Genomic DNA, 18,641 nt, shown 5'->3' with positions numbered 1-18,641 from the left:
GTTGGAAAATGTCGAAATTTTAAAGTTTTCTACAGTCGCAATATTTACCTTTAACTCCATGGTTGAAAATTGTTGGAATTTTTAGGTTTTTTTGAAGTCGTGATATTTCATCTTTAATACTATTGTAAAAGACTATTGGCATTTTATAGTTTTTTTGAATCATAATATTTTATTTTAATTCCATTGCTAAAAAAATGTTAATAAAAAAAAACTTGAATGCAACATTAACACTTTTTTTCGGAGTGTTTTTTCGTGTTTATTGCACAAAAAATTAAATTCTTAATGTCGTTATTAAAAAAAATGAAATTTGAACTCGACAAGGAAAAGAAATGTTGATGCGGCATCAAGTTGCATCAACAATTTTCATTTCAAGGTGTTATTTCATATTTATTGCAAAAAAAAAATGGTTTTTAATGTCTATTTTTTTTTTTTTTTTTAATTTTAACCCAAAAAGAAATGTCGATACAACACCAACATTCTTTGTTTTCGGAGTGTTTTTTCATATTAGGAGTTTTTTGGGTTAGAGTTCTCATTTTGAGGTTATAATTCTCGTTAAGTTGGTATTTTTGTTGTACATGTAAATCTCATTTTCAATTTAGTAGTTTCTAACTATGTTTGATATGCAAATTTATCCCTTGGTAAAAGTAGTTTCATATGATAGCTTGGTAAGATGCCTTGTTATCCCTTTGAATTTTTGGTGAGGTTTTGCAAATTATGGTGGATGCCTTGGTTAGATTTCAAAGGCATTAGAGAACACTAGCTTGTGATGAGCTCAAACAACTATCATGTACAAACTTGTGATAAGTTGGTGGTAAATACTTATCTCATTTTCAACTTATTTTTCATAGTGAATGAGTAGTTTCTAATTTTGTTTGGTATGCAAATTTATCATGAACAATAAGCAATTTTTATTAAATGGTTTAACAAATATTTAGAATGGACATATTTACTATCATAGTATTTGTTGATAAAAATGTGTTCGATCTATCATATGCTTGAGAAGTTTTCCCTAAAGGATAAAACATTGTTGCATTGAAGTACATTTGTTTGATATTTAATTCATTGAGTTGCTTGATTAATTGGGCTAGTCAAAATGAAATATATACTAGTGTAGTTCAATGTTTCAAATTCAATCCTAGGGTTGAAAGTTTACATGAAATAAACCTAAAACAATCTCAAGGTTTTAGGAAAATAAAAAATTATAAATTTGTAATAAAACCAAATTCTCAAATTTTTAACAAAATGGAGAATGATTTTAGTTAAAATATAGCTCTCAAGATTTAATGAGAAACATGGAGCATGGAAATCATCTTTGACAACATATATCACAATGCTCAAATTTTAATTAAATGTTGTCCAATAAAGTTGCACACCCCATCATAGCCCTCTTACCTATGCCCTTTGGATCATCTCACACATTTGTCAAATCCAATATTATTTGTCACAAGGTTTTGGTTTGAAATGTAATTTTAGTGTTTTAGCTCCTAATGATGAACTATTCAAATTTATTATTATGTTATTTTGAAAGGTGCTATGATTAAGTAATTGAAACAATGCAATATGGATTTGTAAGTTACAAAGTTTTAAGTTTTCCAAATTTAAAACCTTACTCTATTAATGATGATAATAATATTTTCTCAACAAGATGTCTATCTAAAAGATTTTTCTATTCATTGTTGATTTATTCCTAAATGATTATTCATTATTCTCAAATAATGCTAATAAAGTTTTCTTAACAAGGTGGTTGTTGATTATATTCATATTATAAGATATCCTCAAAAAAAGTGAATGTTTATCTTTATTAATCACTTGAGATAGTTGAGATAGATAAAAAACTGAGATATACAACAACTTCAGATAACATAATACACACTTTTATTTAAATAAATATAAAATAACCCTATAAAATGTTACATATTTATGTTCTCTATTAAATTTACATATTAAAATAACATTTATTCAATATTTACATCTATGCTATATATAATAGTGTCCTTATATAATATAATACCATGAGCTAAAAAAAATTACAATTAAATGTATCTATTCCGCTCAAATCACCCCAAACTTACCCGGATCCACCCAACACAAGCACAAACACTAACAAAAGAAGGCCAATAAAAACACAAACATGTTATTTAAATCACTTGAACTTCATGTTGTTGAAGTCACTTGATCCTCTGAAAACATTTATTGTATCTAGCTTCCACCACCTTAAAAAACCCCTTTCATAAACCAAAAGAAGCCGTTAAAAAACAAACATGCTATCTAAGTCACTTGAACTTCAGTGAAGGCATTTATTGCATCTCACTTCCACCACCTTTTTCATAACATTGTATAAGCCCCTTTCATAACATTGTATCATGACTTACTGAATTGTATGGTCTCACTTTATTCACCTTTTATCGTTTTGTATGAGTATTATGATAAACCACGAAAAAATACCAACCCTTATCATAATAACATTAAAATAAAATAAATTATTAATAAAATCATGCGAGGAAGTAATGGTTGGTCTCTGGGTAAAAAAATATTGATAGCACATATGTTTTAATTTATAATTTTCTATGAAGATTTATCTCTCATTATCAAAAGAGTTACAATGGCAGATCTGGAGGCAATGGTATTTAGTAATATGACAACTAAATTAGGGACGGTAATCAACACAATTGCAGCGTTGGAGGGCAACACAATGGTGGCGTTGATATTATTCTCGATGCCAACAGCAATATTAACCACGTTGTTAGTCAAGAATCCTCCATTTGTATCACTTGTTGCCCCCTTCAGCTTCATTCTTACATTCAAACTGCGATCCTACCGACCATAGATCCACCGTAAGCAACGATACACTGCCTGTTCCAGGCCTGAAAATGAATCCTAAAACTAACTTCTAAACTTCTCTAAACTGTAGGAAGTAATGCAATATGCAGGGCACACCTCTCACTTTTTTTGACCTTTTTTTCCCTCTGTAAAATAAGAGAATGAATAAATTAGTTAATGTGCATATTATTTTATCTTCTACGCTTCACTGGATCTTTCTTCAGTTCGGAACGATAATTTTCCATGTTTGCTTTGACCCATAATCGTTTGCTTACAAGCTCCTCCTTTACTGCTTCGTCTGATGAAGAGAGAGAAAATTATTGGATTTTGATCAGCTCAAGAATGCAATATAAAACCACGAGTAATGTTTTTGTACAACAGAACCTCATCGGCCATTATCGTACTGAAAACATAAATTTAGCAAGGTAGGCGATGAGAGAGAAATTGTAAGGAAACCTTTTAACTTACCCATACAAATCCAAGTTTCAAAAGGGATTCCAAGACATCCTTTTGTTAAATAGCATGCATCATCCCAAGTATAGGGTAAGCATTTTATCCTGTACCTCCAACACCAACAACACGCCCATAACACCAACTGAAACAACAATAAGAAAGAGTCACAAAAAAATCATGCTGCTATGCTAAGATCACTGTTATGAATTAATTTATGCAGAATGGAATCGATAAAAAAACACATAATCATAAATATTTGTAAATGTCAATTATTAATTCGCATCGTCCTTCACTTTACAAGTCATTTTAAAGACAAGACAGCCACACCATTTGACTGGAACATACAAGGAAATCGTAAGCATCATACGAACAATTGTTCCCTATTTAAAAGGAACAGAGAATACAATAGCATACTGCTCATCTTGTTTACAGATGGCACTACATGAATAAAACTCACAAAAAAAATAACGGACGTTAATTTCAATCAAGATCATGAAATTTTATTCGGCAGAATTGACTTTATACCCAAAAAATAAAAATAAAAATTAAGCATATGACCATCCTCTCCCCACAGTCTAGGTGAGAAGGTGAAAATGCATATTACAATGAGCAATAAAGGATATTTTACAATGGTTAAGAGCATGTGGTTTCTGCTAAGAGGTCAGAGGTTCAAATCCAAAGGGGGTAGAGTATGTACAGAGTACACTTCCATAGACTTTAGCAGTTAAATCACTGCATGAAAGCAGGTCCCTTGTCCCGCAAACAAAAGGGTCTCATACACCAATTCAGTGTCTGGCTTGGCTGTGGCCTTAAAATTAGATTATTATTATTATTTTCATGATAATGATGTCTAGCAAAATTTATTAATCAAATTGATGTTATAATGCTCTCACAATTTAAGATATGATTCTAACGTCAGATGTGTCTTTGCTTAGACACAGGTTATGCTGAGTTTATGTATCTTCACGATACAAAATAATGAAAACTTTGATGCTCTGAATACTCACCTAATGATCTGCGGTTTGGTTAACAAACTCTATCGGCGAAATAAGTAATATGATGTGCATAAGAGTCCCCAAAGCTGTAATCTTTTATGTGGGTGGCCTTGAAAGCATATCGGTCAACTTGTTTGTGCTACCCTTCTTATACTTGATCACCAAATGAAACTGCGGTAAAAACCCCATCCACTTGTAATGCCTGGTCTGTTGTAGCTTATTTTGGGCCTACAGGGAATGTAACAGCTGGTGATCTGTGTGGATTATTGTCTCCTTTCCCATTGCATAGTGCTTTCACTTCTTCACAGCTTGCACCATGGCATAGAACTCCTTATCGTAGGTAGGGTAGTTAAGAACTGCCCCAAGAAATACTTCAGAATGGTAGCAAACGGGCCTTCCTCCTTGCATCAAGACAGTGCCCATAGCATAGCCACTCACATTTGTCTCCACTTCAAAGGGTCGTTGCAAGTTTGGTAATGCTAGAATTGGTGCTTCACTGATCTTCTTATATAACTCATCGAAAGGCCTCTGCTAACCTTTTCCCCACTGGAAACTCTTTCCACTTGTTGTTATGGCATGGAGCGGTGCTGCTACCGCTGAAAACGAGGCTATGAATTTCCTCAGGTACTGTGCTGCTCCAATGAAACTCCTAACCTCAGTAACATTAGTAAGCATCGGCCATTTCATGATGGCCTCCATCTTAGAAGGATCTATCTTCAATTCTCCTCCACCAATCACATATCCCAAATACACCAAGGACTGCTGCGCAAACTCGCACTTCTTGAGATTTGCTAGTAGTTGGTGCTTCTTCAATGTTTCCAGCACCTGCATCAAATGTGAAATATGCTCCTCCCAGGTAGCACTATATACCAGTATATCATCTAAATAGACAATAACAAATGAATCTATAAAAGGGCGCAGTACATCATTCATTAATCTCATAAATGTAGTTGGTGCATTACATAGGCCAAATGGCATAACTAACCACTCATACAAACCTTGCCTGATTTTGAAGGCGGTATTCCATGTATCTTCTTCTTTGACTCGAACTTGGTGATATCCAGACTTCAAGTCAGCTTGGTGAAATACTTTTCTTGTTGCAACTGATCTAGCAGATCATCTATCCTAGGCAGGGGGTATCTGTTCTTGAGCGTGATTTTATTCAATGCCCTGTAATCTATACACATCCACCAAGTCCCATCCTTCTTTGGCACAATGATGATGGGTGACCCACATGGTGATGTACTCGGTCAAATGACACCCTGTTCCAGCAGCTACTGCAACTATTTCTTCACCTCACTTGCTTCTATAATAGACTGCCTGTACAGCCCAATATTTGGCAATGGGGACTATGGCAATAGCTGGATCTCGTGCTCCACTTCTCTCTTAGGGGATAGCCCTTTAGGCTCTCGGAACACGTCCTTGTATGCTTGTAGCAACTCCTCCAGTTGATATTTTTGATTCTTAGTACACCCCTCTAGGGATGCCATGCCTCTTATTGACTCCTCTACAGATTGACCTTCTCTTAAAAACAATAAAACATACTTCTTGCTGGAACTGATCAATTTCTTGGCCTGGTTGGCACTTACCAGTGAAATTTTTGACTTGCCTTTGTGAGTGTTGATTATGAACGATTTTCCATCCTTGATGAGCTGATATTGGTTAGCTCTCCTCATGAATATTTCATCACGCATGTGCATGTATGGAATCTCAAGCACAACTCCACATACATCAAGGGGAACCACAACTAGATCTACTTCATCAATAAAATCAGCGCTGATAGAAAATCTAATTTTGCACTGTTTTGTTACCTTCAGCTCTGCATCCTTATGTACCCATCCCAGTGGATATGGATTTGGATGATCACGAACTTCCAACCCCAACTTCTTAACCAGATCCACTGCAATGAGATTTCCTGCAATCTTGAGTCAAACAGAGCATCAATCTTTGTCTTCTTGACCTGTATCTTGACATGGAAGAATTTGATCATTTCTTTCTCTCCCTGTTGCTGAAGGCTACTCAAATTCACCTCATTCTGCATTGACGTACAGACAATCTTCTCATCCACGTCTGAGCTACTTTCAACTTGGTTGCTCAAATCAGTGGCCATGAGATTCTTCTTCTTATTATCTTTCTTCTTGTTCTTCGGGTTTAGCTCTGGATGCAACTTCCAGCACTTCTCTCTATATGGCCATCAATGTTGCAATGGTTGTAGTGGTTGCTAGGATCTTTGCACTGGTGTGTTGTGGTTGTCATCTTTTTATCTTTTCCCCCTTTTTGCTTCTTCTTCCCATCCTTAGAAGCATCTTGTTGCTCTTTTTGCTTCGATCCACTTGATTGCGCTCTTTTTAGGCCTATGTTCTCCAAGTATTGTGCCTGTACAAGCCTCGTCCACCGTTTTGGGCTTGAACTACATTACTTACTCACATAGATGGAAGTGCGGACCCCTCAAATACTTGAGGAGTACATCTCGGTTTTTTGGAGAGATACCCAACATTATAGCCATCTTTCTGAATTCTGTGGTGTACTCCTGCACGCTTTGGCCCGACTTTTGCTTGAAGTAATGCCATCGGATCCACTGGTCTTCCACGTACCCAACGAGATAAAACTGTTACTTAATGAGGGTTTTGAAATCTTCCCACTTAGTCACTGGAGGTTCTCCTTCCAACCTCAGGGTTTCTGTGTAGCTCTCCCACCAAGTCAGTGCATGGCCCTCCAATTTCAACCGTGCGAATGAGATATTTTGCCCTTCCTCGATCTGATGGACACTAAAATAAACTTCCAGTTGTTGTAACCAATGGTTCAGCTCCAGAGCGTCGATCTCGCCGTGGTATGGCTTGATATCGACTTTTGCTTCCACTTTAAACAGGGATTGGTTCATGGCACTCGAACTGGGTTGACCTTTTCTGGGTTCTTTCTTCGGCTGGTTCTCTGCGTCTTCCCAATCTCCCGAACCCCCTTCTGATTTTTCATCTGCATTCAAACCCCCTTCTCCAAATATCCTCAGCTTATTGCTTAGGGCCGCCATGAGGAGGTTTACATTGCGGTTTATATCCGTGACTTGTTCTTCGAGCCGCAAAAACCTCACCTCTGTAGGATCATGAAGTTCGTTTACAGATTCGTCAGCCATGATTAGGGTCTTACAATTTTTGGCCTCGCCAATTTAGATCCATGCAATCTCCACAAATGACCCAAAGAAACCTGCTATGATACCAAATGCTCCGTAAACTGCCATGGATATTCCACTAGACAGTTCGTCACAACAGATCCGATAATATTATATTAAAAATCTAGATTCTACACTATTAGAGTTTTATTTAATTTATAGATCTGTTAAATTAACTGTAATTAGTGCATGCATGTAAAAGTAAATCAAGCAAAAAAGTAGAGAACGACGTAATAAGCTCACACACACATAATACACAAGATATGCTCTCTGGCAAACCCTATTGTGAGAAAACCCAACTGGAAGGTGAGGTCGTTTTGCTCTCATTCTTTGTCTGGAAATATGGCTGCAGATACAAAGAAGTAATGTTTGTGGCCCGTGGGCTGCTACAGTGCATAGATCTTCTCTGTGTGCTCTACCTCCTATCTCTCCTGGCTATCTTTGCTCAACTATGGAACAAAATGCTCTCGAAATAATGGAATGCCTCTTCCTCCTAGTGGCCTGGTTATAACACAGCCCGATAGCCTACTAGTGGTTAAGTTTGACTACATCAACTCTTAACTAGAGTTACAAAATAGACTCTTCTAGAGTCTTCTACATCACAAACACGTGGATAGCCCCTTTTCCATGAATAATGGGGGTTAACGTGGCATCCTCCCGAACTATAGGTGTGAAAACATGACGGTCAACTTTTGAGTGGCATAACTTTTGCATACAAACTCCGATTGACGCGATTCTTGTGCCATTGGAAAGCTTTCATTGTGTAGAATAGCATGAAAAGGTGTTGTGCTTAAGCGGCAAAGTTTTACCCCCAAAAAATGTCATTTGATACAATAAAACGCTCCTAGAAGTTTTCAGACCCCGTTCCGCCAAACTGGGTCCCACCGGTAAAAAAGGGTTTTGTGAGTTGATTTCTCCACTTTTTCCACTCCAGATGCATCGAGAATGGATGACAAACAATATAATGATCCAATTCAGATCAATATGGGATGAGGTTATCCTTTATTCCATCCACCATTAGGGTCATGCCCAATATCTTTGTTTCTCTGAACTTTGTCTTTCTTCCATCACTTGATTCATTTGTGGGCTACTTTATGTTTCCTTTGACTAGATCCAAGACATCATTTTTCTCGAGCATGAGATCTATCCTCTTTTTCCATGCCCTGTAATTGGATGCTCCTTCTAATTTGTTTTCTCCCTTCAATGAGCTAGACATGGTTCTTGAAGATAGTAGGTTTGAATCCTTATATGATCTAGATGACCCTTCTTAATACTCCTTATTCTCCTTTCAATAGATCTTCAGGCTGCATTTTTCTTTCTTCTTCACCTTAGCTCTGATACCATGTTGGAAAATCAGAAAGGCAGAAAGATTTTCTTTATGTTTATAATTATTTGTCATATTCTCACTTTCTTATTAACTTTCTTGTGTACTTCTTTTATCTTAGTTCATCAGGCAATTACCAAAACCATAACACAAAGATCAAAGACACCAAATGTAGGCGGACAGCCAAGGAAAACCCCAGTCAACAACTCTTCCTTTAATAGTTTCATGAGATGATCCAAGACTCCTTGACCTAGACACAGACTTCCTCCAACCACCAAGTCAGCCCTTCCCTTCTTCTGCAGATGATAACCTTCCACAACAACTTCGACCTAGATGCAGCGGTAGATCTTTGACCCAGTAGCAGTAGCAGAAACTTCAACCCTGTAGCAGCAGCAAAAACTTCAATCTTGATGCAATACTTCGACCTTCCAGCAAATAGCCTAGTAAATTCACACATGTGAGAGAGACAATCCAGAAACTTCGATCTAGCAATCCTTCTCCTTCTCCTGCAATTTCGTACACTTCTATTATTTTTGCTTGTATATCGAACTTGTCAGTGGATGCTCCAAATGTAACGAATTACACTGTATTTATAGCCTTTTCTGGAGTTCGAATTACCCTAATGTGGGCCGACTTGGTGTGGAGGTGACAAATGACTTATTTTACTGAATAATAATTCTTTTTACATGATTCAATAGCCCAAGAAGGGTCTCATAAAATAGATAATGACTCTAATGACTCAAGACAAAACCTAGAAGTTCTCAATGGGGATTTTGACATATAACTTGATGACCCAAGCATGAAACCCGTGCTTTAATAAGTCATAACAATAATAATAAAATCTTTTTCTTCCTTTTGATAAATACATTTCATTATGACTCAAATACAATTTATGAAGACCGAACCTAGTTACATTCTTTAACACATCTGATTTTCAACATCCTTGTGAGTGGTGTGGAGTTTATTTAATTTGGAGCTTAGCTTATTAGAAAGTTGCCCCCTTGAAGTGGTAAGTAAGAAAGTGTGGATTCCTTTCATAAAAGGATCAATTGAAAGATTTGTCCCTGACTCAAGGGTTTGATATTAATAAAGTGTGGAGCATTTCTAGATATCTTGTATGTGATATTATTTTTAGATTTAAGGTACATCACAAATGTAAATTGGAAATGTGAGTGAATTGCATCTAAAAGGCCTTTAGCCATCATGACGCTCTTTTACGTCAATGTAATGGCATACTAATAGTGCTGATTTTTTGACATCGGTTGAAAAGAGTGACTAGCATCGGAAGGACCTTAAATCATCACATAAAATCCTAAATGCTTCTTCGATGAAACACTAACCCATTCACATGATTCAAAGTGTAGACTGGACATATATTGATACAATAATCAAATAGCATATAGATTTCCAATGAGATATAAAACATGAGCTCTAGTCACACATCCATCATAATACATGTTGTGCCTAACCCAACAGTATTTTAATTGCCATTTAAAATAAAACTATCTTGCACCTAATAATTTGGCTATGAGAATGCCTTTAAGCAGGTTCTGAGTGGTGCAGGTATGACTATGAACTACTTGCAGGAAGGTCCTTCCCATATTTTCTCCAATGTTTTTAAAATAACCTACAACAAATTTAATTCTTCTCTCATCTACTATAGATTGGGTTAATCACTAGCCTTTCTTACTTAAATTTACTGACACTCTTATTTCAGATTCTTTGATATGAAACATATTTTTGAATTCCTCCAGCAGGTCATGCAGTTTCTTATGTTCTATGTCTGAAATAATCTCTTCTAGGTTATGCTTTATGGAAACTGTGGCAAGAACCATATGCGGTGTTGAAAATACAATTTTTTTTGTTTAATGATAAAAACACCAAATACAAAAATCAAAGGAAATGCAACTAGTTAATAGGACAGGATAATAGAAACCAAAGAAGTAATTAAGTTCACTTTAGAAATAAAGAGAATACAACTAAGTATTAGAGCCAGATGCAGAGAACCAAAATGTAGCATATATATATATATATATATATATATATATATATATATATATATATATTTTAAATTATGGATGACAAACCTTCCCAAGTGTATATGGAAGAAGTACAAATCGAGTTCCAAAAAGTTTCCAGAAAGATGGATTTTCAGCTCCTTGAATTTGTAATTCAAGTTCCCTGCTAAGCTCATCATCCACTTCATCCCTGCATTTTACAGACATGCATATAAACTTTCGATCTTAGAATGCAGCTGGATCAAAGCACCAGATTTAAGCAGTATACAAGAAACCCTGAAATTTATATGGATGTTCAAATAGAGGTTTACAAGCACTACTAGCATTCACTAACATGCAAACACAAAGAGAATATCCTAATCAATTTAGGATCCATGTGTCGTAAATATCTGCAGGTTTCTTATATAGATTTCTACCAATTTAGGGTATACCAAGAGACTCAAAAGAAGAATGTAATGTAAGCAAGCTATAAGGATCACCAACTTTCTTTTAGGCAATCTCGATTGATGCAAAGCATAGACTATTTGGGTATAAACCTAATTAGTAAATAGAAACATTGATAAATACATAGTTCTGGATAGGTATGGTTCTAGAAATTTTAACACCCCAGTTTTGTTCTGGATAGATATAGTTCTTGAAATTTTAATGCCCCAGTTTTAAAAGTCCAAGTTTAATAAAGTGACTTGAATATGTAACGAAAGTCAATATAAGTAAAGATTAATAAGGCCTCTTTAGTATGAAATAGTTAGGTCAAGTAGGTAGCACAAGTACCTAATGAATGAGATATATAGCAATCTCCTTCATTGCATCAAGATGTTTTATTCCTCGAACTCTACAACCATCAAGCAGGTATCACAGGACATCAACATCCAGCACATATAAAACCAGATGGTTTCCTTGTCTGATGGATTTCTTTAGAGGAATTCTATCTGATAGGGGTGTGTCTATTCCAGGGGAGGTGAAGTAATTAAGAACCACTTTGTTGATGATTCTCTTTCTTGCATTAAACTTTCCCAAGATTGATTTGAAGGAGCAATGGAATGTTTGGATATATTCTGCATTACAGGTAGGGTAGTAGTAAGTGTCCAAGTCCAACTTTTGGTTCATTGACCGGAAAATAGACCAATATGGTTAAGGCACTTTTGGTATCATATGAGGGATGGTGACATTGCTTGTTACCTGGGAGTACCCTTCGGAATCAACTTTTATGTCTTGTCCATGTAGCTATGGTGTTTAAACTTTACAGAGACTTCAAGGTGAAATATAAAATTGGATGTTTAGAGACCTTCCTCTAGAGATAGAAAACTCAGTTATTGGAAACATTCTCCAAGCTCTTGATATCTATTATGTCCCTGCTTGTTTTTTATCACTTGCTCATTTGGTTGATTGGAAAAAATATATAGAGCCTTCCTGAAGTCCAAATCTGGGGGTGACCGCTTGCTTCTTTTAGTGCTTTCGACAATTTGTACTCTTCCAAAACAAGGAGGTGGGTTGGATCTTATTGATATCAGACTTCAAGTGGTTATTCTATTGGCCAAAGGGAATGTTAGATGTCCTTTTGGCGACGATCATTGGAATAATCTCAAACATGGAATATCTTATGGGAAACACCAAAACAGGATAGGGACCAGATTTTTCTCAGTGATGCCATTGCTGCTCAGCAAGATTCCAGAAATGATGGCTCACTTGTAAGAAAGTACCTAGGAAGCATGGAAGAAAGCCACTCCTATACTTTCTTGGCATTGGAATGATTTTTGGAGAGGAATGGATCTAGATTGTTATTCAATTTAGACTTGCAAAGAACTATGGATAGAAACCTCCCTAAGAGACTATCCATGAAAGGAATTTTCAGAGGAGAGATATCTGGGATGAGGGCACTAAATCATGGAAGACTTGGCACAATACCTCGCAATAAATTAAAATAATTCCATCAGATAGTCCTACTAGTCATGGTATTCAACAGTCGATTCCACCAAATCAGATATACAAGCTCAACATGTTCATTCCAAATACTATTTGGCAAGATTGGATGTATAAGCATGATAATCCTATAGGGATCTACAAACCTAGATAAATATATTGATGCCTCAATAATTCTTTTCCTCTTCAAATAATTCTTTTCCTCTTCAAAAGAACTTGAATAGACATTGGAGCCTCTTGGATGCAAAAGGAAAATGAGAAAATCACAATTGTTATTATTACTACAAAATATAGCACCATAGCACAAAGCCTCCCTAAGCACTCTAGATTACGAGCAACAGTGGGATCAATAACCACCATCTCCTTAGCAATTGTTCCCCTGTTGTTTTGTGGTTGGATACTATCCCCACAAAGGAGGCTTCTTTAGAAAATCTCAGATATTAGATAACCCAAGTGTTTCCAAGCCAAATACCCCCGTGTCAGTCTTCATAATGAAATTCAAATGTACTAATAATGTATTTATTATATTCATTTATTACATTCATTATTATTATTTTATTTCTAGTCAAAGCATGTTCTTCATGCTTATAGGGTTTATTGAGTCAAAAAGAAAATTCATTATGAGTCAAAGAAATGTAATTGAGTCAAAGTCCCATTTGGACTTTTGTAAAGAAAAAGAAAAAGATTTTTTATTGAGTCAAAAAGGTCAATTTGTCATCCATAAGACCAAGTCGACCCTCCTAGACAAGTCGGCCTAAAAAGTCAACTATTTGACCTACTACTACTAGACATGTATAAATACAAAGAGTTCAACTTCATTCACTCACTCATTTGTCCACATCGATTTTTGTGCCAAGAAAAGAAGAAAAACCGGTGAAGTCAAAGAACAGAGAAGGAGGTCAAAGGAAACAGAAGATGAATTGATTTTTTCCCTAGTTCTTCTCACACGTGTGAATTTGTCTGAAGTACTGCAAGCCTGAAATTTCAGGGGGTTGAAATTACAGGGGCCGCAATTTCAGGGAGGTTGAAATTTCAGGAATTGACTAGATTTTATAAGTTTGACCAACGTTGAGTTTTATTGACTTTGACATGTTGAAGAGACTTGGAGGAGCGTTGACTTGGGGTCTTTCTGGCAGTCTTGGTTTTGGTCTTGGATCTTGGATATCTCATTTTGATCTTGTTCATAAATCTAGGGGAAGCTAGATTAGGTGATTTCTCTTACTTTGATAACTGCTTGTGATGTCCTTGAACTTAACTTGATTAACTTCTTCTTTAACTTGATTATTATAGTGTTTACTATCATCAAACAACTACCAAACAATGAAGATCAAAGGGACAAGAGGACACAAAATGCAGGCTGTGAGCCATGGCCAAAACCTCTCCTCTTGAGAGGAAAACCCACAATAATTCTTCTCTTCTTATAGAATCTTCAAATGATGAATTCCAAGACCTAAGACTGGTGGAAAAGACCCCTCCAAGACCAAGTCAACCTTATTTCTTGATGAGCTTTCTTTACACAGCTTACAGCATCAAACTTTTATCTTTTAGCAACAACTTCGACCCTAGCAACCTTTCCAGCAACTTTGACCCTAGCAACTTTTCTAGCAACTTCGACCCTAGCAACTTTTCAAGCAACTTCAACCCCAGCAACTTTGACCTCCAGCAACTTCAACCCCAGCGACTTTGACCCCCAGCAACTTCGTCCTCCAACAACTTTGACCTCCAGTAACTTTTACTTAGTAACTTCAGAATTTTGTTTCCCTTAAGAGAGAGAGAGAGAGAGAGACCCAAAAACTTTGACTCTAGCTTTCTTCTTGAACTTCGCTTGCCTTAGGACTTCTTCCTTTTTAAGATCGAACTCTTTTTCTTGCTTCTTCCTATGTCTTGGATGTGTGCTTCAAATGAAATCGAATGCCTCTTATATATAGGCTTTCCAGGGGTACGATGACCCCTCCAAGACCAAGTCAACCTTATTTCTTGATGAGCTTTCTTTACACAGCTTACAGCATCAAAATTTTATCTTTCAACAACAAATTCGATCCCAACAACTTCGACCCTAGCAACTTTTCCAGCAACTTCGACCCTAGCAACTTTTCCAACAACTTCGACCCCGACAACTTTTCAACAACCTCGACCCTAGCAACTTTGACCTCCAACAACTTCGTCCTCCAGCAACTTCGACCTCCAGTAACTTTTACTTAGCAACTTCAAAATTTTGTTTCCCTTAAGAGAGAGAGAGAGAGAAAGACCCAAAAACTTTGACTCTAGCTTTCTTCTTGAACTTCGCTTGCCTTAGGACTTCTTCCTTTTTAAGATCGAACTCTTTTTCTTGCTTCTTCCTATGTCTTGGATGTGTGCTTCAAATGAAGTCGAATGCCTCTTATATATAGGCTTTCCTGGGGTACGAATTGCCTCCATGAGGTCGACTTTATCTTTCATGTATGCCAACTTGTTGCAGCTCGTTGACAAGATCTTAGAGGGTCTTTCATGACTCAAATAAATTTCTTTTGCATAATACAAGATGCCCAAAGGGGTCTAACATGTATGAAAACCACTCTTTTGTCTTCATAATTCTATGACAAACCTAGAAGCACTCAATGGGTGCTTGACCTACAAATAAATTTACCTTAAGCATGAAACCCATGCATCAAGAATGTCAATAATAAATTTCTTTTTCTCTTTTCATCAAATACATAAAATGATGATTACAATAGACATTATGAAGACCGAACTTAGTTACACATTTCAACACTCCCTCTTAACTAGGGAGGTATTCATAATCCATACATGGTACTTGGACATTCTACAACTGAAGAATTCTCATAAGAAGAGTCAGATTGGTAAGCCATATCATAAGCTAGTATTTCAGCGTATCTCATTGCATCTCATCATACCAACCAGCATTGTCACATAGCAAGGCCTTGACTAACAACTCTATCTCTCCACAAGATCAGAGCACAATGATGGCGAGACAATCACTGATAGACACCATCATCATTGTCTCTTAAGGCACATACCCCATCCGAATGTTCACAAGGTATTTCCTTTCAGGACAATCCCTGTCTTGGAATAACACATACTCAAGGAATTTCCTCTTCGACTACTATTACCTATTGGATTCCCTACCATATCCTTAAAGTGTATCAGAAACCAAATGCTTACCCAATCCTCCATTCTTTCTTCATAACATGAAGACAAGAATGATGTGTCTATCTCTCCCTCTCAACTAGGGAGGATCTACACATTCCTATAAAAGGAATATACCCAAGTTCCTTCTTACCTAGGAACTTGCCCAAGCTCCCTCTTAACTAGGGACTTGTTTCCAACATCGGCTATCATCTCTTTGGTGGAGATCATGGTTCTACCAGCTACTAGTAGGGCTCCTCCTTTTGATGTCATGAACTTCTTCATCATGGAGCCTTCATCTTCTAGATCTTCTTCATAGGGCATCGGCCATCTTCTCCATCACTTTCCTTCAACAAACCATAAGGTTGAACCAATTTTCATGTCTTCCTTCTCTTCATCAGAAAGTGATCTTCTAGTCCACATCTGCCTATCCTTCATACAACTACCTCTTCCAAGTCATGTTTTCTTTCAGGATCTTCCATCCAATCTCATGAGTACTAGTTATAGGTGCCTTCTACAACCCTCTTTCGGTAGCCCTGTATTAACCTAACCAGATGTTTTCAAAAATCAAAATGAACATCAAATCAAAGTTACCTTTTTATGATGGTCTTTCGTCATGACATCAACTTCTTGCAGCATCAATATCCTGCACGTGTATGAACCCATCTCCAAGACATTCATTACCAAGATTATTGTTAATTTTAGTTAACAATGGTATGTTCTATGCTTAGCACAATTACTTCAATGTTCCTACAGCAGCCCAATGACAATTTCCAATAGAAATCATTAACCATAAATCACATTGACAGTAAATGTAGATAGAACATGAATAACAAAATGCAAAAGACAAGCCAAGACAAGAGAACACCAGATTTGGCAGATGACAGGGAAAAACCCCAATGTGGGGAAAAGCATTTGACCATTCTTCTTATTTTTATATCAAATGTTCAGCGGAGAGAGAGAGAGTACAAAAAGTCAAAGTAGACTTGCCAGATGAAAGTCAAAAGAGCCCTGTCAAACCTGCAGTCAACTGCACTCAAATGGAACCCTAACCAGAAAGTCAAATATGGTCAACACAACAGCCAAACTTGTTCTTTGAAGCTTAGTCAAAGGCAATCCAACTCGGCCTCCAACAACGGTCAAAGTCAGCCCAAAACAGGGATAAAATTTGTGGTCAAACTTGGTCAACCTGAAGTCAACCTTGTGATCAAACGGGCCTATGGTCAACACAGGTCAAACAGCTCATAAAATCTCGATTTCTGTGCCAATCAATGCGGCCTAGTCAAATAGAGTCAAACCCTTCAAAATCACAATCAAATTTGGTCAAACAGGCCTTGGTAAATGCTAGTTAAACTTCAGTCAACTCCTAAAATTTTCGACCCTGTACATATGTTGGAAATTCGTCCTCCTTGCCACGTGTGAGAGAAAGAGAATGCCCAATAGTTGTACGAACCAATGAGAGAAGGAGAGAGAAGAATGTGAGTGATGATGATGCCAAATGAGGTGAGAGGTCACTTGTATTTATACAAGTCGTTGAGGGTAAAGTGACAAGTCTCTTGGGCTTTATGAGCCTACATGATGATGTGGCCGACCTGAACAAATTGCACATGTGTGGGTATAAATTCAAAAACACACTTTTGCTTGTCCAAATTAGAGATCTTTAGATCAATTTTGGTCCTCTCGAAAAGAGGAATTCAATCCAATCATCATCTCCATAAAATGAGTTGTCTAAAGTGGAATTTGGCCCTAGTTGCCAATTTTAACACTCCCTCTCAACTATAGGGAAAATTCCACCTGCCAATCCATCCATCATCGTCGATCATTGTGCCATCTTGTCACCATGTACCATCTTTGTATCTCATCTCATCTCTGCTCTGCTAAACACTGATATGAATAATGAAGAAGAATTTATCAAGAATGATTCAAAAGACCTTACCACTCTCCACTGACAAAAGTCAGTCTAGAGGTAGAACCTCAATCAGAGTTGATCCTAGATCAAGTTGTTGAACATCATGCATCTTATAAATAGGGAGTACAGCAGTACACGATGCATCCATCGGTAGTGTTATGGTCCCTATCCACTTTTCCCAACCCATTGGCCAGATGAGAGGTACTTCCCATGAGTCTTGGACTACATGTGTAGGATGTATGTTGGGGCATCAGCAGGAGAAGGTGAACCACTCATCCTGCTCATATGCCATAAGAGAAGGTGAACCACTCATCCTATTGTGAAAATTCATAGATCTAACAATCTCAGGAATCCTACTGCAACCAACTGAATCTACTTCACCTAGATAGTAAATTACATTACAAACTTATTTTAGATTTCTTCTTGAAACATTGAAGTAAATTACTGAAGCAACCTACACCAAATTAAATATGATTTTGAAACAAAGAAACTGAGCAAGGAAATACAAACACATAGGACACCATTATTTTTGAACAAATGTCCCCGGAAAAAACCCAACTTGGGAAAACCGGTGCAGCAGTGAGGGTTTTATTTTATTATGTAACAGTGAAATCTGAGTACATCTATGGATGCCCAACTGGCAATCCAAACAGCAAGAAATTCTGGCAGAGATATACCCTAAGAAACCCCGGCACTCGTGTTTCCTGCACTCGCATTCTTGCATTTCAACGTTCCTGCACTCGCGTTCTTGCACTCGCGAGTTCCTGCACTAGGAATAACTCATCCTCTTGCTACTGCCTCTCCAGATTTGGAAATCTTCCTCCGGATCACTGTCCCTACCCCTCTACTACAAAAGATCTCTTCAATCAGAATTTCCTCCTGAGAACTTCTCACTTCAGAAATTCGATCT

The 18,641-nt window shown here is 37.0% G+C and overlaps 1 protein-coding gene across 1 annotated transcript in view; it reads right to left on the bottom strand.

Annotated features, from left to right (window-relative positions):
* Positions 1-2,451: 2,451 nt before the first annotated feature.
* The window catches only part of LOC149251467 (dnaJ protein ERDJ7-like), a 140,936-nt gene continuing 124,746 nt past the window's right edge, over positions 2,452-18,641 (bottom strand). The window contains exons 5-7 of the mRNA XM_089453896.1: positions 10,846-10,966; positions 3,289-3,415; positions 2,452-3,118 (exon numbers count right to left, since the gene is read on the bottom strand). Coding sequence (XP_089310022.1) covers positions 3,012-3,118; positions 3,289-3,415; positions 10,846-10,966 — 355 coding nt within the window. The 3' untranslated portion in view covers positions 2,452-3,011. The remainder of the gene's footprint in view (positions 3,119-3,288; positions 3,416-10,845; positions 10,967-18,641) is intronic.

The sequence above is a fragment of the Pinus tabuliformis genome, chromosome 7, assembly GCF_031772625.1.
Source record: "Pinus tabuliformis cultivar Carrire ecotype Pingquan chromosome 7, CPIR1, whole genome shotgun sequence".
NCBI lineage: Eukaryota > Viridiplantae > Streptophyta > Pinopsida > Pinales > Pinaceae > Pinus > Pinus tabuliformis.
This window is presented reverse-complemented; position numbering and strand designations above follow the sequence as displayed.